At 42.3% G+C, this 25,733-nt stretch overlaps 1 protein-coding gene across 1 annotated transcript; it reads right to left on the bottom strand.

Annotated features, from left to right (window-relative positions):
- Window positions 1–1,225: 1,225 nt before the first annotated feature.
- LOC128443969 (sodium channel protein type 4 subunit alpha B) lies at window positions 1,226–25,188 on the bottom strand. The gene is made up of 30 exons (XM_053426227.1): window positions 24,419–25,188; window positions 17,938–18,124; window positions 15,415–15,549; window positions 15,188–15,306; window positions 14,856–14,945; window positions 14,236–14,364; window positions 13,713–13,798; window positions 12,775–13,020; window positions 11,960–12,023; window positions 10,206–10,347; window positions 9,784–9,994; window positions 9,467–9,693; window positions 8,843–8,914; window positions 8,651–8,749; window positions 8,227–8,583; window positions 7,936–8,131; window positions 7,605–7,786; window positions 7,416–7,473; window positions 7,182–7,336; window positions 6,901–7,074; window positions 6,668–6,790; window positions 6,293–6,574; window positions 5,558–5,611; window positions 4,999–5,136; window positions 4,781–4,882; window positions 3,470–3,740; window positions 2,704–3,292; window positions 2,418–2,562; window positions 2,088–2,165; window positions 1,226–1,857 (listed from the first exon to the last, which is right to left on the bottom strand). Exons 1-30 carry the CDS (start codon window positions 24,502–24,504, stop codon window positions 1,705–1,707), a joined length of 4,950 nt encoding a protein of 1,649 aa, XP_053282202.1. The 5' UTR covers window positions 24,505–25,188; the 3' UTR covers window positions 1,226–1,704.
- Between the last annotated feature and the right edge of the window lie 545 nt (window positions 25,189–25,733).

The raw sequence follows: 25,733 nt of genomic DNA on the forward strand, positions 1-25,733 counted from the left end.
GGTCTCATGCTCAGGATTAAAATGTATATTTTCTGCTTGAGTTTTACATTTAAAACCCTCCACACAGATGGTGGTAATGGTCGGGGGACACATGACACACAGAGCTTCTCTTTCCAGCTTCTCCTTCCTCTTCTCCATCCTTATCACATCAAAGTAATTCATATCTCATCAGTACATGTTTCTGACTTGACCTCTTCCCGGAATCCCTCTGCCTCATCGCCTGCAGATCCAGGGCCTCAGCTGTGGATTACGATTGTGGATCGCGTATCAGAGGTCTCGGTGGTGGATCCAGTTTGGTGGATTCTATATCTACGGGCTGATCGTGGTGGTGATGGCGGATCCTTTATCGTTGGCATCAGATAATGGTGGTGGACCAGGGCCGAGGTGGCAGCTGATGATGGATCCTAATAAGCAGCAGTGGTCAATGACTGTGGACTATAGTGGATCTGGTCTGGATGGTGGATCATGATCTTGCTGGTTGCTGACCAGAGACCATGATGCATCAGGACTGTTTGACATATAGTATTGAAGTTATCCTTCAAGAGGTTTCCCCTCATCAATGCTGCTGACAACTTTAATCCTGATGATGTTTCCTTCACTTGACATCTGTTGACTTGTGTCCGTCCTGGGAGACGGGTCCTCACATGTGTCTCTGAGGTTTCTATGTATTTGTACCTGTTAAAAGGTTTTTAGTAGTTTGTCCTGACTCTTGTTGAGGGTGAAGGACAGAGGATGTCTCACCATGTTAAAGCCCCATGAGACAAACTGTGATTTTTGAATATGGGCTATACAAATTAAATTTGATTGATTGATTGACTGATGGATTGGATCTACTTCTTCAGTGTGTATCAGTGTGTTAATGTTGTTGTGTGAATATAAACATTCAAACTGCTTCATTACATAAGTCCTTCCAGGTTTCGTTCACTTTGTTTCTCTTACACAGGTCATCTCCTCTTTACTTTTCAAAATAAGAGTCATTTCTGTGTACAAATTTTCTTACCTAAGAACAAGAACTAAGCTTCAGTCGGTTTATGTCATGTTCTAACAAAATCTAGTCATCAGGACTTTTACTTTAAGTCAGCAGGGACGTCATGTGACTGAAATCACATGACTTCATGGGGTTGATTGGTTGATTGATTGGAGTATAAACAGCATTGATTCTCTGACGAATGACACAGCCAGTTAAATAAAGACGTAACATGTTTTCAACAACTGAATTCATCTATTTGTGCTTTGAGAGTAAAATGTTTAATGAAATAATGAGTGTTTTTATTGGACAGAATGTAAAATATATAAAAGGTTAATATCAAACATGTGAAGTATTAATGTGCTTTACCTCAAGTTAGCATCACAACAGCATCTGTTACAATCGAGTGGGTCAGTAGACGATCGTTAGTATTGTGACGTGACTGATTAAATCAGTTCTCATTAGAACAACAGGAAGTGACAGAATTTATTTTAGAAAACAATGTTGCAATTATTTGTTTGTGAACATGTTAGCATGAAAACGTAAGCATTGTCACTGTGAACACATTACTAGCATTAACATGTTAGCATTGTCATTGTGAACATGTTAGCATGAACCAGGACCTGAAGAAGACATGTAGGAAGGAGGAAACAGGACAAAGATGAATCATTACATCGTGAGACGACTCCCTCAGCTTCCAATCTGTCAGGTAGTCAGAGTCGCTGTAAAGCTCCATCTCAAACAGCTGCAGCGCCCCCTGCAGGCTCTGCTGTGATCTCGTCAGCACCCCCGTCCTTCAGGAGGTGCTTCCTGTAAGCTTTCTGGATCACTGTCGCCGCCACCTCTTCCTGTTTCCTCTTCAGGGTGCTGCTGATTGGTTCATGTGACATCTGTCGGACACAGTGATGAATAGAGAGTGAAGTCATCTGCGTACAGTGAAACTGTCAAACTGAAGAAACTTAAATTGATTAAATATTGTTAGTCTGCTGCTTCACTGTTCATCTTTGTAATTCTATTGCACAAGAATAAAGAGAAACATGCACACGTTATGTTCAAGGTGAAACTAGTTCAGGTAAAAGGTAAACAACCAAGACTAGAACAGAATTCAAAAGATTAGAACCTTGGACACGTTGTTGATCGTGAACCTTTCCTCCATTCGGGCTGTGAGAGTGTCGGTCTGTCCTCCGTCACCCGATATCTGCACACACACAACACATGACGATCAAAATGAAAAGTTATGGAGAGTTAGTCATAATGTTACCTGGGCATGGAGATCAAACATGACGTCTAAACAGTGAATCTTGTATACAATAACACAATACAACACAACACAACACCATACAACACAACACAACACCACACCACACCACACCACACCACACCACACAACACAACCAATGCAACGCAACACATTCCTTCTATTATATATAACATAGTATAAAAATGTTACCCTGGCTGTGAGAGCAGTCAAGACGTCCACACAGTGAATCTTGTCCCCAGGCAGCAGAGGCAGGTCCATGTGGACCAGCTGGATGCGGTTTGGTTTGGGAATCCTCAGAGGATCCTGCAGAGCGTCGCAGAAGTCCGACAGCTGACTGTAGGCACCAGGAGACACAGGATTTCTGCTTTAGGGACCAATCCCCTCATCTCATCTGAGTTTTATGATCATATGCTCAGCGTTGAAGTTGAATCAGATCAGATGAACATATTCTTTTTTGTGCAGAGCTGGTACTCACCTGTAGGGGATGATCTGTGAGGAGTCGGGGTCAAACCTTCTCCAGGTTTTATAAAACATTTGCAGATCCTTGTCACTCGTCGTCTCTGTGTCGTACATGTTCAAGGTCTCCATGATAACAGTCGTGTACAGGAGGACCACCAACAGGAGGGACAGGGTTATGTAGGAGGTGAAGAATACGATGCCCACAGTCGGGTGGACACAGTCACCTCTGTCCGGGTCACAGTCCCTTGGCGTGTTTAGGATGGGACTCAGCACCCAGTCCCATCCTGCCATCGTGGTGACCGTGAACATACAAATCATGCTGTTCAAAAATGTCTCAAAGTTAAACATGTCATTGATCATCGCTGTCTTCTTCACATGAGCAAAGCTTAACATGCCGAAGACAGAGAAGGTGAACATGAGGAGGAAGAGGAGGAGGCAAATGTTGAAGAGGGCAGGAAGTGACATCACAAAGGCCAGAAACAATCTCCGGATCCCCCGCGTATAGGGAACTAGATGGATGATCCGAGTGATACGAGCCAATCGCAGAAGAGTCAATATCTTGGAGTCGATGAAATACTTCTCAATTATGTCAGGGATGAGAAGACCTGGAAGGAAGAAACAAAGATCAACTTGACGTACTTTCGTTCTTGGCAACATTTATTTTCCTGTGTACATCCCCAATGCATCATGGGAAATTTACAATCATGCTGAAAGAGATCATTCAATAGCATTTTGACGCAGGAGCACAGATAATTACATCTCCATGAATCTTGTCGACTTACCCACGATGGAAATGAAAATGAGCACGAAGTCAAGGACGTTCAAGCAGTCGCAGTAGTATTGCTGTCTGAGAGCGATGATCTTCAGGAGGAACTCAGTGAGGAAGATGATGATGAGGACAAAGTGGATGTAGAACAGAATTCTTTCTTTCTCTTCGCTCTGCTCGTCCGTCTCCACCATCAGAGTCACCGTGTTCAGGCAGATCACCAGCACCATGACGACCTCGAAGGACAGGTGGGTCACCAGGTCAAAGAGACGAGCCTGGCACTGATTCTGGAGGAAACAGGAAGTAACACCTGAGGATGCTGTACAAGCCCTGAGCAGACCACCAGGTTGAGATCAGAAAGCTGATGGACCGAGACTCTGATGAGTCATCACATTTAAACAACCACAGCAGGTCCTGAGGTGAAGGACGTTTGAGAGAAAGCAGGAGAACCTTCTGTGAGACTTCACCAGACTTTCACCATCCAACTGTACAACTTCCCTGTCAGACTCTCTGAGGCAACACACTGGACTCATAACAATGCCAGCAATATCTGCACATATCCATTTTCATATTTTATTTATTTATACTCTTATATTTCTACCCTGCATGGAGCTGCTGTAACAAACACAATTTCCCCCTGGGATCAATAAAGTAATTCTGCTTCTGCAGTGTCTGTGAACATAACAAACATCATCACACATCTGAGATCACACACCTGAGATCACACACCTGATATCAAATATCTGAGATCGCACACCTGATATCACACACCTGACATCACACACCTGAGATCACACACCTGACAACACACATCTGAGATCACACACCTGACATCACACACACACCTGACATCACACACCTGAGATCACACACCTGACAACACACACCTGAGATCACACACACCTGAGATCACACACCTGATATCAAATATCTGAGATCGCACACCTGAGATCACACACCTGACATCACACATCTGAGATCACACACCTGAGATCACACACCTGACAACACACATCTGAGATCACACACCTGACATCACACACACACCTGACATCACACACCTGAGATCACACACCTGACAACACACACCTGAGATCACACACACCTGAGATCACACACCTGACATCACACATCTGAGATCACACACCTGACATCACACACACACCTGACATCACACACCTGAGATCACACACCTGACAACACACATCTGAGATCGCACACCTGACATCACACACCTGACATCACACACACACCTGACATCACACACCTGAGATCACACACCTGACAACACACACTGAGATCACACACTGACACACACTGAACTCACGTGAGGTCGAGGGACACTCGGTCGTTTCGTAGAAAACAGTTTCTTCACGCTGATGGAAAAGTTCTGCTGCTCGTCCGTCATGAAAAGATGTTTCCCTCCAAAGTAAAGACGAGACATCAACATTAACTAACACTCAGCAGCTACTGCGTGTGTGTGTGTTTGTGTGTGAGTGTGTGTGTGTGTTTATAAAAGTGTGAAATAATAGTGTTGATACATATCTTGTGTCTCAGCTGATCCAGTGATTTGATGAAGAGTCTGATGAAGAGGTTTGAGGTGAAGAAGCAGCCGATGATGATAAAACTGATGAAGTAGATGTACTTGTACACATTCGACTCGTACACCGGCTGAGACTCGATCTACAAATACACACACTACTATGTAAAATATATACATACACACATATATAACACATACACACAGACACTAGTACAACATATATATATATATATACACATATATAATACATATACCTACACACATATATATAAATATATATATATATTTATATATATAGACTGATATAACGCATATACACACACACTATATATCATATATATTAGGGCTGACGAATGATTAACATTCTTAACAGATTAATCACAGGAAAACTGTGATTAATCTGACACTGACACTCGTGTGTGTATATATTATCTACACACAAGAGTATATAACATATATACACATAAACATGCTGACACATAGATACATACACACTGACACACTGACACACACAAACACTTTACACTCCGACACAGACACACACACAGGAACGCACAGTACCTGTCTGGCATCCACTGCTGAGTAGATAACTTCTAACCATCCATTAAAAGTTGCCTGATGGAGAACAACAGAACTTTAAAGAAGTGATTGTGTGTGTGTGATTGTTGTGTTGTGTGATTGTTTACTGATTGTTGTGTGATTGTTGTGCATACTGTAATCTCACCACCGTTGTAGACAAACAATCTGGACCCATTTATCAACACTAAATATAAACCACTTTCAAATTTCACATTATTTTGACAAGTTTGATATCTTGATTCAAAGTCTCTTTTCTCAGTTGTTGAGCTTGACCTGATTTCTCAATTGGTGGTTTTAAATCAGCACAAACAAAAACTTCCTCTGGGGTTCCATGAGGGTCAGTACTCGATATTTGAACATATCACTCCTGTAGTAAAATCTCTCCACTGGTTTAGGTACAGACACACAATCAACATCAAAAATCCTGTCAGTAGTTTTCAAAGCACGTAATGGTTTCGCTCCACAGTATACTTCTGACTCACTAAAGAAACCTGGTCAGACCTCTCAGACCAGCAGAATCAGATCCAGGTCTGAAGGCTCCTTCAGTTACTATGAAGGTGTTCTCTGGAAGAAGCTGCCTGTTGACCTGAGGTCAGATCTATGTCAGTTTTCAGTTGTCAGGCCTTTGCCTGATGTATTCTCTCAATGTGAAGCACATTGAGTTTCTGAGAATTAAATGTACGATTGTTGAGTGTTTAGCTGAACATTCTTACTCACCACCTGCAGCAGTGACCAGTAACCTGCTGCCATGTTGTCGAAGTGTAACTTTGTGTTCTTCCAGCCGACGTCGGAGAAGTTTTGGTGAATCAGTAACAAACAGTCAGATTTGTTGTTCACCTCTTCAGGTAAAAACTGCCAATCTGTCTCATTGAAACAGTGATAGAACTTTCCAGCAAACAGATTTACTCCCAAGACGCTGAAGATCTGCCAGACGAGGAGCCACACCAGCATCGCATCACACATGGACGGACAAGTGGCCCCCAGGGTGTTCAACACCAGCTGCAGACAGACAGGTGGACACAACGAGTCAGTGGACCACTGCAGCTAACATGCTAACATGCTGTGTGTCTCTGGTTAAAGAGGATGTCTCACCCTCAGGCCCTGGAAGCGAGACAGGGCCCTCAGGGGCCTCAGTGCCCTCAGAGTCCTCAGAGACAGACCTGCTCCCAGTTCAGAATATCCCAGCATGCCAAGGGTCAATGACATCAGAGATACCTGGAAGACAAAGCACTCCTCGTGATGACATCATAAGCAGTTAGTAGGAAGTGTCAACAATTACTGTTGCTATTGGTCTATTGGCTTTAGACCAATATTCAGCATCTTACGGCCAAGATGAGGAAGTCGAGCCAGCACCAGACACTGGTGAAGTACTTCCTGAATCCGAGGGCGATCCACTTAAGAAGCATCTCGAGGAGGAAGATGAAGGTGAACACCTGGTCGGCTCTGTCCAGAAGCATCTGTACGAGCTGACGCTGCTGCAGGTGAACATCCTCCAATACCTACACACACACACACACACACACACACACACACACACACACACACACACACACAGGTGAGGAGACTGGACAGAGGGAGGATTATGATGAAGCTGAAGACGACTTACCAGAGCTGCACTGCTCAACAAGATGATGAAGATGATGAAAGCGTCAAAGTATTTGTGTTGTGCGATGGAGAAACAGACTCTCCTGAAGTTAGACCAGACCCTCCCTGAACCCTGGGACATGTCCATGTCCAGGAACGGACAGCAACGGTAACAACCTGGAACAGACACAGACTGATCAGTGTGTGTGTCTGTGCATGTGTGTGTCTGTGTGTGTGTGTGTCTGTGTGTCTGTACTGTCACAGCAGCAGGCTTCAGGTGTGTTGTTTCTTGGAGTCTTGTTGTCTTCATCCTGCTGAACAGACTTTGTTGTTTATTGTGTCACATGACCGTGGATTTTATTCACATTGTATATAAATATGTTTCTATGGTTACTGCTGAAGGAGACATGAAGAAATCTTAATTAATGAACAGAAACATTTTTACGTTTTGTTCTTCCTCTTCTTTTTCAGGCATGTGGAGTTCGAGCTCGGTGTCGGCGACCGGGAACCCTAACCCATGGTTACTGCCAAGGGCCCTGCTCTCTGACAGGGGCTGGTCTGACGTCACAGAGGTCAAAGAGGTCAAGCCCAGGTAATCCTTCTTGTTGTCTTCTTTACGGTTGACCACTAATGATAAAATATACAACCAGAAAAGACTGAACTTAGAAACCTTCAGTCTTTGCTAACCCTAACCCTAACCCTAATCCAAAACCTATATCGAGTGAACTCTAAAACCTACAGACCATAAGAAGTCCTGCAGGAATAAAAAGGCTCACCTTTGTGGTGTGGGATTATTGGATTCTTCTTCCCTACCAAAGTCCAAATATGCTCCAGTATCCAGTTCCGGGTCCATGCCACACCTGTTTTGATCTGGTCTACAGCGATCATCGGGTTGTTTTTGATTTTTTCTTTTGGAGTCACCAGATCTTCACCAACCAAACTCAGCAACAAGACCAGGAAGAGATTCAGGACCTGAAACAAGACCAGGGACACAATCAGGACCTGAGACTATCTGTAGCTTCCACTGACCTGCTGAGGATCAAACAAGGCTCAGTTCAGAGACTCACCAGCAGGTGTCCGATGACCAGAACCATTATGAAGAAGATCGAACACACGCTCGGACTAGAGACCTCCATGCAGTCAAACATGCTCTCGATCCATTCTCCACAGAGGATCCTGAAGATGAGAACAAATGCCTGGAACAAGTTGTTCATGTGCCAGCGCGGGAGACGGCAGTCCGCCGCGATGCGACAGACGTGGTCTGAGTAGTCCTGCTGGAACAGCTGCACGCCAACAATGGTGAAGATGAAGACCATGGTCAGCAGAATGAGAGTCAGGTTCCTCAGAGCCCAGACCGAAGTCCAGATCATCTTCATCAACATGTGGAAGGTCGACCACCACCGGGCCAGTCTCAGCACTCGCATCTGTGGGACACGGGACAGGTGAGGAGACTAGGCAGCCGTATTACCCTGATGAAGGTGTCATACTGACCAGGTCTGGATCTGCCCCTGTCACACCTTCATGGTCAGCCAACCCCAGCTCCACCAGGCTGAGGACCACGATGAGGCTGTCAAAGACGTTCCAGCCCACCTGTAACCACGGCAACAGAACAATCACACAAGTTTCCACGGAAACAATCGTCAACAGTCCTCTGTGAGCTCATAACAAAACAGGAAGTCTGACCCGGAAGTAACCGTATGGATCAACGGCCACAAGCCTGAGGAGCATCTCAACTGTGAAGATCCCTGTGAAGACCTGCAGAGGGGTCAGAGGTCGGAGGGCAGAGGTCAGAGGTCAGGACACTGACGCTTCTGTCACAAACTGTTAGTTTGTCAAAGTTTAGTTGAGACGTTTGTTAGTTGAAAACATCATGACACGACTGTGTTTGAATTTATTCTGACAGCTCTCTAACTTCTGTTTCTTCAACACTCAGAAGATGCCTTTTGTAAATGGAGAAGACGAACGTGTTAAAGTGGCTGATGAAGTTTCTGATAATGAAAATATAAACCTACTTCTTAATTTGTTATTGAAGTGATTCAGTCCTGCAGTAAAAAGTTAAATTCAAAGAAGTTATTAGGTCTGAACTCTTTCTTGCAGTTATTATTTGTAGCTTCAGGTAAAGTCTCTTTTCTAAAATCGATTATTCTGGTATGAAGGCACATTAGTATCAGCCTTGAGTAGTGGAAGGTCTTCAGCTTCCAGGTGAAGCTAATTCAATCTGGACCTTTTCACTTAAGACAGGATTAGTTTTGCCACTTTGATGGAATAACCCTCTGTTCTGCAGCTATGACGATCTCTCACACTGACCAATGACGTGAAGGAGAACCATCCTTCAAACTCATCCGTCATGGGATAGTGCTTCATGGCCATGAGGACACAGTTGAGGATGAGGAAGATGACGATCACCAGGTCAAAGAACGGGTTCATGACGAAGCTGTTGATCCGTAGTTTGATCCACCGCCAGCAGCCACAACAGTTCCACGTCCACACGGACACACAACATGGAGGGGACAACCTCTGATGGTCCTGGGGCTCTGCAACACAACGTCACATGGTGTCTTTCTGAGAATCTTCACAACCTCAGTGATCCTCTGCTGGTCATTGAATGCATCACAGACACCAACCTTCCTCCTCCTCCTCCTCCTTCTTCTTCTTCATGACGTCCAGGATGTGAAGGAACTCTTCTTCTGTCCGTTTCGCCTCAGTGACGCCCGCCTTCTCCTGTCCAACCAAGGCCATGGCAACCCCGGCCAAGACAAGGATGAGGAGAAAGAAACCAACGAAGAAGACGAAGAGCACGAAGATCACAGAGAACGGACCTGCTGAGCGCATCATCTGCAGAGAGACAGGTGAGAGAGTGTGTGTTAGTGTGTGTGTGTGTGTGTGTGTTAGGGTGTGTGTGTGTGTGTGTGTTAGAGTGTGTGTGTGTGTGTGTGTGTGTGTGTGTGTTAGGGTGTGTGTGTGTGTTAGGGTGTGTGTGTGTGTGTGTGTGTGTGTGTGTGTGTGTGTGTGGGTGTGTGTGTGTGTGTGTGTGTGTGTGTGTCACCTGTTCTAGCAGGTGGTCCCATGTGTCGTGTGTCATCAGTCTGAACACACTCAGCAGAGACGAACCAAACGAGTCGAAGTTCGTTCGTCCACGATTTGGATTCGTGTCCGTCTTCAGACAGACGTAACCATGGGGACAGACCCTGAGGAGCATGTGAGGTTGATCAGGGTTAGAAGATAGTCAGGGTTAGGGTTAGGTTTAGAAGATAGTCAGGGTTAGGGTTACAAGATAGTCAGGTTCAGGGTTAGAAGATAGTTGTGGATTGAACCTCTGAATAGAGACTGAAAGACTAACCCTAACCCTGCAGGCAGATTCATGAGCACATCTTCATGTGAGACTATATTTAACATCGCTCCACTCCCGAGAAACAGGTTCTAGACTCTAGAACGTGTGAGAGTAGAACAGTGGAACCAGCGCTCTGGGTTCTAGGGTCAAATCAAATCAAATCAAATCAAATCAAATCAAAGTTTATTGTCACATGTCTTGTGACCAGGTCTTGTGACATGGCAGGCAACATCTACGCAGTAGACGACTTTACAAAATAGAAAAATAACATACTATATAACATATAACATATAACATAACATCGTAACATATAACATAGTCACATAGTCAAGTGATGCAGCAGTTTACAGGGGGAAGGATGGGGGAATATTAAATTAAATAATATGAATATATGTATAAAATATAACATAGTCAAATCAAAGTCAAACCACCATCCAGACACCATCTCTATCTACATTTAAGGTTACACTTAAAACGTTCATCTGTGATAAAGTCTGTAGCTCTGGATCAGGTCCTGAACCATCCCTTAGATATGCTGCTATATGTCTAGACCGCTGGAGAACTCCCATCATGCACTGAGGGAGAACTCCCATCATGCACTGAGCAATTCCCTCTCCTCACCCCTCAGCCGAGGCAGACCCCCCACCTGGCAGGTCAACCTGCTGCTGCCCTCCGACCTCTGCAGCTCATCCAGAAACCAGCAGCTCCACTGGTCTTTGACCTGAGTTCACTCACACTCCTCCGCTCCCTTCACTGGTTACCAGTGGCTGGATCTGTTCATAAACACTAGTACTTGGTACCGTGCTGTGAACGGATCGGGTCCAGTCTACATCCAGGACCTGGTCCAATCTTACAGCCTGTCCACTACAATCAGGTCCACATGGACATCAGGACAGGAAGTCCACAAATCGTCCTCCAGACTGAAGACACACCTCTTCATTTAAGCCTAGATAAAAAATTTAAACTATATTTAGTTTCTTATAAGAGTCGCTCTGGATAAAAGCATCAGCTAAATGAAAGTTTAAACTGGGATGAATGGGTTAAGGGGATCAACATCAATGAAGTGTGTCCTGTTGTTTATTGACCCTGATGGACTCAACAGGTCTTTAAGGAGCTTTGTGATTTAATCAGGTCGCAAGCTGAAGACGGTTTTCTTCATCTCCACTCTCTCTCTCTCTCTCTCTCTCTCTCTCTCTCTCTCTCTCTCTCTCTGTCTTATTTATCCACTCATTTCTGAGCACAGATCTGAGTTGGAACAGACACAAAGTTCCAAGATTCAGAGGGACGATCAATGTGATGTTGGAATATCACAGGTGAGAATTTAGAAAACTCACAATTTGACCTCAGGGGGGCGCTAAACTAACACGAGCTGTGGAGCATTGAGCTTAAATGATCAAATCTCAACTGAAGAAAACTCTGGGAAGATATTTGAATATATTTGAATTTCCTACAATACACACTCCACGTACCCGGAACCGGATCCGTTTCCACACTGAGGAGGATCGAGGTGACCAGAGAGATAGAACTGGTTCTCTATTAAACAAACAAATAAACAAGCAGATCGTTACTGGTGCCCAGTAACAGGGTTAGAGTAACAGTTACAGTCACAGTAAGTAAGAGAAACAGTTACAGTTAAAGTTAAAGTTAGTTATAGTAACAGTTATAGTTCAAGTTAGTAGCAGTTGCAGTTGCAGATGCAGTTACAGTTACAATTACAGTTATCCAGAGTAACAGTTACAGTTACAGTTACACATAGTTAGAGTAACAGTCACAGTTAGTAAGAGAAAGAGTAACAGTTATAGTTAAAGTTAGTAACAGTTGCAGTTACAGTTACAGTTATTTACAGTGACAGTTAGTAAGAGGTACAGTTACAGTTACACATAGTTAGAGTAACAGTTACAGTCAGTTAGTAAGAGACTGCACCAGAGTATAAGCCCTAAGCCTTACCATTCATTATTGCTGTCATAACTTTCTTTTACTCTAACCCAGTTGCAGTTACAGTTAGTTACAGTTAGTTACAGTTAGTTACAGTAACAGTTACAGTCACAGTTAGTTACAGTAACAGTTACAGTCACAGTTAAAGTTAAAGTTAGTTACAGTAACAGTTACAGTCACAGTTAGTTACAGTAACAGATACAGTCACAGTTAAAGTTAAAGTTAGTTACAGTAACAGTTGCAGTAACAGTAACTGTAACAGTTACATTAGCTATAGTTACAGTTTTTGTTACATGTTACATGTTATGTGTCAGTTCTGATAAACATGTCTATGACATCATCATCATACCATGACTGTTGATGAACTTGTAGAAATCAAAGTCGCTGCTAACTGTTCCGTTGTCATGGTAACTGCTGAGGTCATTGTAGGTCCAGTTGCTATGCGACAACATCAGGACACATTTATGTCTCAGAGATCCAAAGAAGAGGTGCTGACCAATCACAGCCAAGACGCTGATGACCAACACCGTCATGATGATGACACCACCCAGTCTCTTCACTGATTGGACGAGAGCTCCGGCAGACGACTTCACACCTGGATGTGTTGATAGTTTAAACACACACACGTTTGTACTTTCTGTCTTAGTGAGGACACTCATTGGAATAACACGTTCCCTAACCCCTAACCAACCCATCACAACTAAAAGTCCATCCCTAAATATAAATGTAACCTTACCTAAACCTAATCTAACCTAACCAACCCATCCAGACTAAATGTCCAACCCTAAATATAAACTTAACCTTACCTAAGAATAGCTAACCTATCCAAACCCATCACAACTAAATGTCCAACCCTAATAATAAACTTAACCTAACCTAAACCTAACTTAACCTATCCAAACCCATCACAACTAAATGTCTAACCCTAAATCTAACCTTAACCTAACCTAACCTATCCATGACCATCCAAACTAAATGTCTAACCCTAACAGGTGGACTCACACTCACATTACCGCACCCCCACCTCACAGATCAGTAGGCCCTTGCACCAAATCTCAAAAAGAACCCTGAACCCAAACCCTAACCATTACAGCTCAATGTCTAACCCTAACCCTAACCCTATAAAAGCCAAGTCTTAACTCTCAAACAGTCCTTAGAAGAAGTGAGGACCAGACAAAATGTCCTCCCTCTCTAAGTCTATGGTTCAAATGCTCCTCACAAAGGTGTAAGTACAGGAACACACACACACACACACACACACACACACACACACACACACACACTGACCTGGGTAAACTGCGATTATTTTCAGAACTCGAGGAATCGTCCTCAAAACAGAGAATTTCCCAAGATCAAGAAACTCTGGAAGAAACCTGAAACACAGTCAACTTCATCTTCTTCATCGTTTTCTTCATCACCATCATCATGTTCTTATTTCACTGACAGAACAACTATAGTTTTTATAATTAGAGGTTGTTGTTCAGAAATTAAATCAGTTATAAGCAGTTAGTGAGTTCCCATGGCAACGTGATACACACAGAAGGGGGGGGCTACAGTGTTCAACTATACAATTTGTATATGTTTTATATGAATATGTGTATTTAGCTGAGAAGGTTTTAAATAAACAGACTGCTGCTGCTAAATTGAAACACCAAAAACACCAACAACCACACAGACACACACACACACACACACACACACACAAACACACACACAGTCTCTCTCTTTCTCTCTCTCTCTCTCTCTCTCTCTCTCTCTCTCTCAGACACATTCAATGGCTCTCTGGAGGATTTTCCCAGTTGATCATTACGCTGTGATGACGACCACTAAGTCCAGCCAGTTCCACGGATCTCTGAGGAACGTGAGGCGTCCGACACACAATCCTCTCGACAGGATCTTTATGATGACTTCAAACATGTAGACGGCTGAGAACACAAATCTGTGTGAACAAAAACATCATAGATCAAATTATTAAAAAAATACAACTCCACCAACACTGATGTACTCTGACCAGGATCGACAGCTCAATTCTCCACAAGGAGCGCTAATCGACTTCCTACCACGACCCCTGACCCCCGACCCCCGACCCACACGGACAAGGAGACTCTGAGAAGAGTGAACCGATTAGGTTGTTAAGATCTCAGCTGTAATGACGACAGCAGCCTGAGGAGAGCGCTAACTCCTTTCTCTGTTAGTCTTTCAGAGCTGAAACTTTTAGGTCACAGAGTTCAAACATTTCACCTGGAAACAAGAATTTCACTGTGAGACGACATATTTGTGGACAATGGACGATGGACATGAGACAAGCTGAAACTTTCCTGATTCTCAACTTTTATCTGTGATACAGTTGAATGTTTACAGACACGGTGTGTGTGTGTGTGTGTTGTATCATGTTTCTGTGTTGTTTTGTGTATTGTTGGATTGACTCACTCGGCTGTTCTGCTCAATGTTGGAAGATCACTCATCATCATCACAGCACAGTTCGTTAGAATCGTCACCATGATGAACACACGGAACCAAGTTTGACTTTTTAAGGATTAAAAACAACATCATGTGATCGGAGAAACAGAGACGGAGTAACAACATAGAAACATGGTCAGTGATATTCACTTGCTCTCAGTCAGACAGGAAGTTATTGTTTGTTCAAACTAATTGAACTCGAGCTGAGACGACTCCTGAGCAGGTTGATGGTGAATATGATATTTATATTAAGATGAGTGTGATTTGCTTGTTCAGGGTCGCAGTGACATCATGAAGGATATGAATGAACCAGGATCCTGATGGCGAAGGTCCTCAGACAACTGAACGGACTCAGCAGGAAACACGATGACTCAGCGTTAAACCTGTGGAGGACGTTTCCTTCACTGAGCACGATGAACGTCTGTAGACAGAGGTCACAGCTCACACATTAAAGGTCAAGGAAACACATCAGAAGTCACAAGTCTGAGGTCAAACATCAGAGGTCAAAGGTCGCACATCACAGAATCACCTTCTCTGATTGGTAGAAGGGATCCAGCTCCTTCAATGGGCAGTTGAGAAGCTCAGGGGGTGGGTCTCCGAGGATGCAAGGGAGGGGCTTCCCAGCCTCCAGGTGAGTGGCTTGTTTCTGCAGTTCTTTCTCTACCTGTCAATCAAGTTTTTGAATTTGCATACAAGTGAAAATGATTCAAACTCATTGTTTACTCTTGCGGTGACTCTGATCAACTACGAGTCAAACTGAGGGATTGATTGATGTTTCAGTTTTTGTAACGCAGCAGGGTTCTGTATTATGAGGCGAGTTCAACATGTCCAGGATTGGGTCAGGGTCAGGGTCAGGGTCAGGGTCAGTCTGTCTGTTCTCCTGCTGAACCTCGCCTGACAATCACAGGCTAAGTGGTCACATGACGCCAGTTATCAACTCGTTAAGTTAAGGTTTTCTTTCTTTCAATATGAGGGGGGGGGGGTTCCTGCACCAATCACAGACTGACAGCAGAGCCTCAGATTTCACATTGAGGATCAAACTGTTGTATCATAAAAATCAGAGGAGAACAAACATCCAGAATGACAGAGACAGTTCCAGCTGCTAAGTGAAGGAAGAACAGCTGGTAAAACATCTGGATTGTGTGAGGACGTTATTGATGTGTAAAATGTTAAATATAGATTGAGTTTCTGTGCTTCAATAGGTGAACAGGAAACTAGTGAAGCAGCTGCAGTCTGTGGGACTGGGAGCAATTTACTGGTCAGGCTGGTTCTGTTGGGCTCCAGCAGCTGACAGAGGTTCATCCTCTGAGGAGAATCTAGATCTTTCAGAAACTCATCAGAGGAGCTCAGAGGATCTTGTGGGTCTCTGAAGACCCTGGTCCTCCTCAGAGACTCGAACAATCCACACCAGCTCCACGGATCCGGCAGTTCGATCCCCAGTCGTCCCCATCTAACTGCCGAAGTGTCCTTGGGCAAGATGCAAAACCCCGAACTGCCCCTCATAGAACAAAAAGTGCTGCTAATAGAGGCTCTGTATGAATGTGAGTGTGAATGTAAAGGGTGAGGGTTAGCTTCGGGTCATCAAGACTAGTAAAAACCTTTATGAATACAAACAATTCACCATTTACAACGTGACAGTAAACATCTCGTATGAACTGCGTCAGTGACGTGTGTAGCATCCTTGAGTCTCTTGAAATTAAAATATAAAATATAAATTGAAACCATTATTATTTCTATTATTATTAGTGATGAGTTTTAACCTCGGTCACAGTTTCACATTTCATGTCTTGGTATCTGAATCTCGTGCACTCTCCTTCCACAGTGCACGTGTTAGGGTTAATGCTGAGCACGCCCCCTACAGGAGGGTATAGTTAGTTCAGTTAACGTGAACTCAACAGATCTTAATCAGCTGTGAACTGTTTAACTTAAAGGGCCTGAACTACCTAGATCCCAAATAAAGAGTGCTGAATTGCATGTGCATTATAACAGATTGCACTTTTGGTTGTTAGGCGTTTTACGGGTGATCTACTAGAAATAATAGAATAAATGATAACAGGTGCAAACGTGGTAGAGGCAGTCGTATTTAAATGAAGAGTGTGATCCGCAAGCGCAAAGCGAAATTGAATGCCATGGAACTGAAGGTGTTAGTGTAAGAGGCAAACAAACATGTTGAACTACTGCAAAGAAATATTAATATAACTCAAAGTAACGCTTTATGGAAGAGAATTTGCAAGAAAGTAATTTCTGTGGGAAAAAGAACAACTGATAAAATACAGAGAAGATGGAAGGACCTAGTAATAAAACCAGAGTAAAACCTTCAATGCTCACACCCGGCAGTGGGTCAGTATCTGGTGTGGCCATCAGTGCCCTGGCAAGAGGGGGAGGGGGGGGGGGGGACAGGCGGTGGTGAGTACAGACTCAAGCCGTCCCACAACGGAACAGCCGGGTTAGGGTTAGGGTTAGCAATGGGGGGGGAGGAGAGCGCATCGGAGGAGAGAAACGCAATGCGGAAAAAAATATCCAGTAAAAAATGTAATGTTGGCAAAAAGAGGGAAATAGGAAGACATGGTGAATGTCAATTTTAATATTTCTTTAGGCTTGAGGTAAATGTTCTGTTCTTTAGCAGCTGATGCAAGGCTGTTGCAATTAGTGGCCACCTTTCAAACGTATTAAATATAGACGCAGCCACAACCCAGGCAATTATTTTCAGGCTTTGTAAATCACAATGGATGAAATTAAAGTATTTGCATCGACTCATTATGCATATTCATTAGGCAACGTTCTAAATGTTCAGTGCATGTTACTCTGCAACTATCCTGAGCGTGCACGGTTAGTAGATCAGCTTGCATGTTGTTTGAGGGTGAAATCAAGTGAGTACACGTTTGCACACGTGCAAACCTTTAGCAAATCAGGCCCAGAGTCACTGAACCAGGATTTGTTCACCCAAGTTCAATCAGAGCAGGTTGAACCAGCTTCGTAGAACAGAACCCTGGAGTCGCCATTGTTCTATTTGTCTTTATCTATGTATTTATTGATGAATGAAAGTTGATACATTTCGTACGTCTTTGTTTGTCCTCTCCTGACGCTCAGTCTCCTTGGCTTCATGTCGTCCTGTGATGTCCTGCAGCGAGGCCGGTGTAAAGCTCCTGAAGACCTCTGTACCAACAGGGGGCAGCAGAGAGGCCAACCTGCCATTTTCCAGCTCTGTTCGAAGAGAACTGTCTCCAAGCAGACGCTTTCTGTGGGGAGAAGGACAACCTTACTGGTGTGTAACCATAAGATCCACTAACCATAACAACCTCTAACCATAAGATCCACTAACCAAAAAAACCTCTAACCATAAGATCCACTAACCATGACAACCACTAACCATAAGATCCACTAACCATGACAACCTCTAACCATAAGATCCACTAACCAAAAAAACCTCTAACCATAAGATCCACTAACCATAACAACCACTAACCATAAGATCCACTAACCATAACAACCACTAACCATAAGATCAACTAACCATAACAACCACTAACCATAAGATCCACTAACCATGACAACCACTAACCATAAGATCCACTAACCATGACAACCTCTAACCATAAGATCCACTAACCATAACAACCACTAACCATAAGATCCACTAACCAAAAAACCCTCTAACCATAAGATCCACTAACCATGACAACCACTAACCATAAGATCCACTAACCATGACAACCTCTAACCATAAGATCCACTAACCAAAAAAACCTCTAACCATAAGATCCACTAACCATAACAACCACTAACCATAAGATCCACTAACCATAACAACCACTAACCATAAGATCAACTAACCATAACAACCACTAACCATAAGATCCACTAACCATGACAACCACTAACCATAAGATCCACTAACCATGACAACCTATAACCATAAGATCCACTAACCATAACAACCACTAACCATAAGATCCACTAACCATAACAACCTCTAACCATAAGATCCACTAACCATAACAACCACTAACCATAAGATCCACTAACCAAAAAAACCTCTAACCATAAGATCCACTAACCATAACAACCACTAACCATAAGATCCACTAACCATAACAACCACTAACCATAAGATCCACTAACCATAACAACCACTAACCATAAGATGCACTAACCATAACAACCACTAACCATAAGATCCACTAACCAAAAAAACCTCTAACCATAAGATCCACTAACCATAACAACCACTAACCATAAGATCCACTAACCATAACAACCACTAACCATAAGATCCACTAACCATAAGATCCACTAACCATGACAACCTCTAACCATAAGATCCACTAACCATAACAACCTCTAACCATAAGATCCACTAACCATAACAACCACTAACCATAAGATCCACTAACCAAAAAAACCTATAACCATAAGATCCACTAACCATAACAACCACTAACCATAAGATCCACTAACCATAACAACCACTAACCATAAGATCCACTAACCATGACAACCTCTAACCATAAGATCCACTAACCATAACAACCTCTAACCATAAGATCGACTAACCACAACAACCTCTAACCACAACAACCTCTAACCATAAGATCCACTAACCATAAGATCCTCTAACCATAACAACCACTAACCATAAGATCCACTAACCAAAAAAAACTCTAACCATAACAACCTCTAACCATAAGATCCACTAACCATAACAACCACTAACCATAAGATCCACTAACCAAAAAAAACTCTAACCATAAGATCCACTAACCATAACAACCTCTAACCATAAGATCCACTAACCATAACAACCACTAACCATAAGATCCACTAACCATAAGATCCACTAACCATGACAACCTCTAACCATAAGATCCACTAACCATAACAACCTCTAACCATAAGATCCACTAACCACAACAACCTCTAACCACAACAACCTCTAACCATAAGATCCACTAACCATAAGATCCTCTAACCATAACAACCACTAACCATAAGATCCACTAACCAAAAAAAACTCTAACCATAACAACCTCTAACCATAAGATCCACTAACCATAACAACCACTAACCAAAAAAAACTCTAACCATAAGATCCACTAACCATAACAACCACTAACCATAACAACCTCTAACCATAAGATCCACTAACCATAACAACCACTAACCATAAGATCCACTAACCAAAAAAAACTCTAACCATAAGATCCACTAACCATAACAACCACTAACCATAACAACCTCTAACCACAACAACCTCTAACCATAACAACCTCTAACCACAACAACCTGTAACCATAACAACCTCTAACCATAACAACCTCTAACCACAACAACCTCTAACCATAAGATCCTCTAACCATAACAACCTCTAACCATAAGATCCACTAACCATAACAACCTCTAACCATAACAACCTCTAACCATAAGATCCACTAACCATAACAACCACTAACCATAAGATCCACTAACTATAACAACCTCTAACCATAACAACCTCTAACCACAACAACCTCTAACCACAACAACCTCTAACCACAAAAACCTCTAACCATAAGATCCACTAACCATAACAACCACTAACCATAAGATCCACTAACCACAACAACCTCTAACCATAAGATCCACTAACCATAACAACCACTAACCATAACAACCTCTACCCATAAGATCCACTAACCATAACAACCTCTAACCACAAAAACCTCTAACCATAAGATCCACTAACCACAACAACCTCTAACCACAACAACCTCTAACCATAACAACCTCTAACCACAACAACCTCTAACCATAAGATCCACTAACCATAACAACCTCTAACCATAAGATCCACTAACCAAAAAAACCTCTAACCATAAGATCCACTAACCATAACAACCACTAACCATAAGATCCACTAACCATAACAACCACTAACCATAAGATCAACTAACCATAACAACCACTAACCATAAGATCCACTAACCATGACAACCACTAACCATAAGATCCACTAACCATGACAACCTCTAACCATAAGATCCACTAACCATAACAACCTCTAACCATAAGATCCACTAACCATAACAACCACTAACCATAAGATCCACTAACCATGACAACCTCTAACCATAAGATCCACTAACCATAACAACCACTAACCATAAGATCCACTAAACATAACAACCACTAACCATAAGATCCACTAACCATAACAACCACTAACCATAAGATCCACTAACCATAACAACCACTAACCATAAGATCCACTAACCAAAAAAACCTCTAACCATAAGATCCACTAACCATAACAACCACTAACCATAAGATCCACTAACCATAACAACCACTAACCATAAGATCCACTAACCATAACAACCACTAACCATAAGATCCACTAACCATGACAACCTCTAACCATAAGATCCACTAACCATAACAACCACTAACCATAAGATCCACTAACCAAAAAAACCTCTAACTATAAGATCCACTAACCATAACAACCACTAACCATAAGATCCACTAACCATAACAACCACTAACCATAAGATCTACTAACCACAACAACCTCTAACCACAACAACCTCTAACCATAAGATCGACTAACCACAACAACCTCTAACCACAACAACCTCTAACCATAAGATCCACCAACCATAAGATCCTCTAACCATAACAACCACTAACCATAAGATCCACTAACCAAAAAAAACTCTAACCATAACAACCTCTAACCATAAGATCCACTAACCATAACAACCACTAACCATAAGATCCACTAACCAAAAAAAACTCTAACCATAAGATCCACTAACCATAACAACCACTAACCATAACAACCTCTAACCATAAGATCCACTAACCATAACAACCACTAACCATAAGATCCACTAACCAAAAAAAACTCTAACCATAAGATCCACTAACCATAACAACCACTAACCATAACAACCTCTAACCACAACAACCTCTAACCATAACAACCTCTAACCACAACAACCTGTAACCATAACAACCTCTAACCACAACAACCTCTAACCATAAGATCCTCTAACCATAACAACCTCTAACCATAACAACCTCTAACCATAACAACCTCTAACCACAACAACCTGTAACCATAACAACCTCTAACCATAACAACCTCTAACCACAACAACCTCTAACCATAATATCCTCTAACCATAACAACCTCTAACCATAAGATCCACTAACCATAACAACCTCTAACCATAACAACCTCTAACCATAAGATCCACTAACCATAACAACCACTAACCATAAGATCCACTAACTATAACAACCTCTAACCATAACAACCTCTAACCACAACAACCTCTAACCACAAAAACCTCTAACCATAAGATCCACTAACCATAACAACCACTAACCATAAGATCCACTAACCACAACAACCTCTAACCATAAGATCCACTAACCATAACAACCACTAACCATAACAACCTCTACCCATAAAATCCACTAACCATAACAACCTCTAACCACAAAAACCTCTAACCATAAGATCCACTAACCACAACAACCTCTAACCACAACAACCTTTAACCATAACAACCTCTAACCACAACAACCTCTAACCATAAGATCCACTAACCACAACAACCTCTAACCATAACAACCTCTAACCACAACAACCTCTAACCACAAAAACCTCTAACCATAAGATCCACTAACCACAACAACCTCTAACCATAACAACCTCTAAACATAACAACCTCTAACCATAAGATCCACTAACCATAACAACCTCTAACCATAACAACCTCTAACCATAACAACCTCTAACCACAAAAACCTCTAACCATAAGATCCACTAACCACAACAACCTCTAACCATAACAACCACTAACCATAACAACCTCTAACCACAGCAACCTCTAACCACAACAACCTCTAACCATAAGATCCACTAACCATAACAACCACTAACCATAACAACCTCTACCCATAAGATCCACTAACCATAACAACCACTAACCATAACAACCTCTAACCACAACAACCTCTAACCACAAAAACCTCTAACCATAAGATCCACTAACCACAACAACCTCTAACCACAACAACCTCTAACCATAACAACCTCTAACCATAACAACCTCTAACCATAAGATCCACTAACCATAAGATCCACTAACCATAACAACCTCTAACCACAACAACCTCTAACCACAACAACCTCTAACCACAACAACCACTAACCACAACAACCTCTAACCATAACAACCTCTAACCATAACAACCCCTAACTATAACAACCACTAACCATAACAACCTCTAACTATAACAACCTCTAACCATAAAAAACACTAACTATAAAAACCACTATCTATAAAAACCTCTAACCATAAAAACCATTAATGATAAAAAGCCTCTAACCATTAAAACCACTAACCATAAAAACTGCTAACCATAAAAACCATTAATGATAAAAACCTCTAACCATTAAAACCACTAATGTACAAATTTAAATAATAAATATTTTTTTACGGTTACTTTGGTCAAAGTACGTCCTGCGTTCTGATGATTGATAATCACTGTAGATAATTATACAATAATAAAATATATACGATTAAACTACAGATGTTTAAACTTGTAACTGATACTGTAACTGAGACAGTAACTAAGACTGTAATTGAGACAGTAACTGAGACAGTAACTGAGAGAGTAACTGAGACAGTAACTAAGACTGTAACTGAGACAGCAACTGAGACAGTAACTGAGAGAGTAACTGAGACAGTAACTGAGAGAGTAACTGAGACAGTAACTGAGACAGTAACTTAGACAGTAACTGAGAGAGTAACTGAGAGAGTAACTGAGACAGTAACTGAGAGAGTAACTGAGACAGTAACTTAGACAGTAACTGAGAGAGTAACTGAGAGAGTAACTGAGACAGTAACTGAGAGAGTAACTGAGACAGTAACTAAGACTGTAACTGAGACAGTAACTGAGAGAGTAACTGAGAGAGTAACTGAGACAGTAACTAAGAATGTAACTGAGACAGTATCTGAGAGAGTAACTGAGACAGTAACTGAGACAGTAACTGAGAGAGTAACTGAGACAGTAACTAAGACTGTAACTGAGAAAGCAACTGAGACAGTAACTGAGAGAGTAACTGAGAGAGTAACTGAGACAGTAACTGAGAGAGTAACTGAGACAGTAACTGAGACAGTAACTGAGAGAGTAACTGAGACAGTAACTAAGACTGTAACTGAGACAGCAACTGAGACAGTAACTGAGAGAGTAACTGAGAGAGTAACTGAGACAGTAACTGAGAGAGTAACTGAGAGAGTAACTAAGAGTGTAACTGAGACAGTAACTGAGAGAGTAACTGAGACAGTAAATAAGACTGTAACTGAGACAGTAACTGAGATGGTAACTGAGACAGCAACTGAGACAGTAACTGAGAGAGTAACTGAGACAGTAACTGAGACAGTAACTGAGATGGTAACTGATGCAGTAACAAACCTCCACATGTAATTGACGTGTTCAAAGTGACACATTTGGTTCTTTAACGTGTTGTTGGTACTCACAGCTGTGGAGGGCGGAGTCTCAGCTGATTGGTTCTTTTCAGAACTTCTTCTCTCTCTCTCCAGAAGTCGAGAAACCAGGTCTTCATTTCTGCATCCACCTCTCACCTCACTGTCCCTGTCTGTCTGTCTGTCTCTATATCTGTCTCTCTCTCGCACTGTCTCTCTCTCTGTCTCTCTCTCTGTCTGTCTGTCACTCTCTGTGTCTGTCTGTCACTCTGTCTCTCTCTCTGTGTCTGTCTGTCACTCTGTCTCTCTCTCTCTCACTATCTCTCTCTCTGTGTCTGTCTGTCACTCTGTCTCTCTCTCTGTGTCTGTCTGTCACTCTGTCTCTCTCTCTCTCACTATCTCTCTCTCTGTGTCTGTCTGTCACTCTGTCTCTCTCTCTGTGTCTGTCTGTCACTCTGTCTCTCTCTCTCTCACTGTCTCTCTCTCTTTGTCTGTCCTCTGGCATCTCTCTCTCTTTTATCTGCTCTACCAGAGTCCCTTGTCTTCTGAGTTGTGTCACTCTCCAGTGTGTAGTTTCTATGGTAGAAGCTGCTTGTGTCCTCATTAATGTTGATGGAACCGAACCTCTGCAAGTTTCTTCTTTGTTTACATGTAGAGACACTGTTACACACAGATTCCCAGAAATGTTCAAACTTCCTGTTGAGAACATTATGTTCAGTGACACACACAATCGTTCTTCCATCTTAATGAGGACATTTGCTGATTCCCTAAATATCACAACTAAATATCTGACCATGAACCATAAACCTAACCAATAAACTAACCATAACTATTAACCATTCATTAAGTGTTTATTCTAATCAAAGCTGTAGAGACTCTGATCTTTCTGATGTCCTCTGTTACTCGGGACATCTGTTGGACTAGTGTCCATCCAGGGAGACGGATCCTCACGTGTCTCTGAGGTTTCTACCTTCTTCACCTGTTGAAGGTTTCAGTAGTTTGACTCTTGTTGAAGAACAGAGGACGTCTCACCTGGTTAAAGACCAGGAGACAAACTGGGGCCTGAGAATATGAGACTATACTAATACAATTTGATTGATTCATTAACTTAGTCACACACAGGCAGTTTATAGCAGTCGGTCTGTAACAGTAGTTTTTAACAGTCGGTCTGTAACAGTCAGTTTATAACAGTCGGTTTATAACAGTCGGTCTGTAACAGTCAGTTTATAACAGTCGGTCTGTAACAGTCGGTTTATAACAGTCAGTTTATAACAGTCAGTTTGTAACAGTCGGTCTGTAACAGTCAGTTTTTAACAGTCAGTTTATAACAGTCAGTTTATAACAGTCGGTCTGTAACAGTCGGTTTATA

This window comes from Pleuronectes platessa, chromosome 7 (genome assembly GCF_947347685.1).
Source record: "Pleuronectes platessa chromosome 7, fPlePla1.1, whole genome shotgun sequence".
NCBI lineage: Eukaryota > Metazoa > Chordata > Actinopteri > Pleuronectiformes > Pleuronectidae > Pleuronectes > Pleuronectes platessa.

Coding starts and splice junctions, on each gene's coding strand:
- LOC128443969 (XM_053426227.1), bottom strand. CDS start 24,504: ATGAAGACCTGGTTTCTCGACTTCTGGAGAGAGAGAGAAGAAGTTCTG. Junction 15,550..17,937: donor CAAACAAAGACGTACGAAAT/GTATCAACTTTC, acceptor CTTGATTGACAG/GTAGAGAAAGAACTGCAGAA. Junction 5,137..5,557: donor CAGCAGTGGATGCCAGACAG/GTACTGTGCGTT, acceptor GTGTATTTGTAG/ATCGAGTCTCAGCCGGTGTA.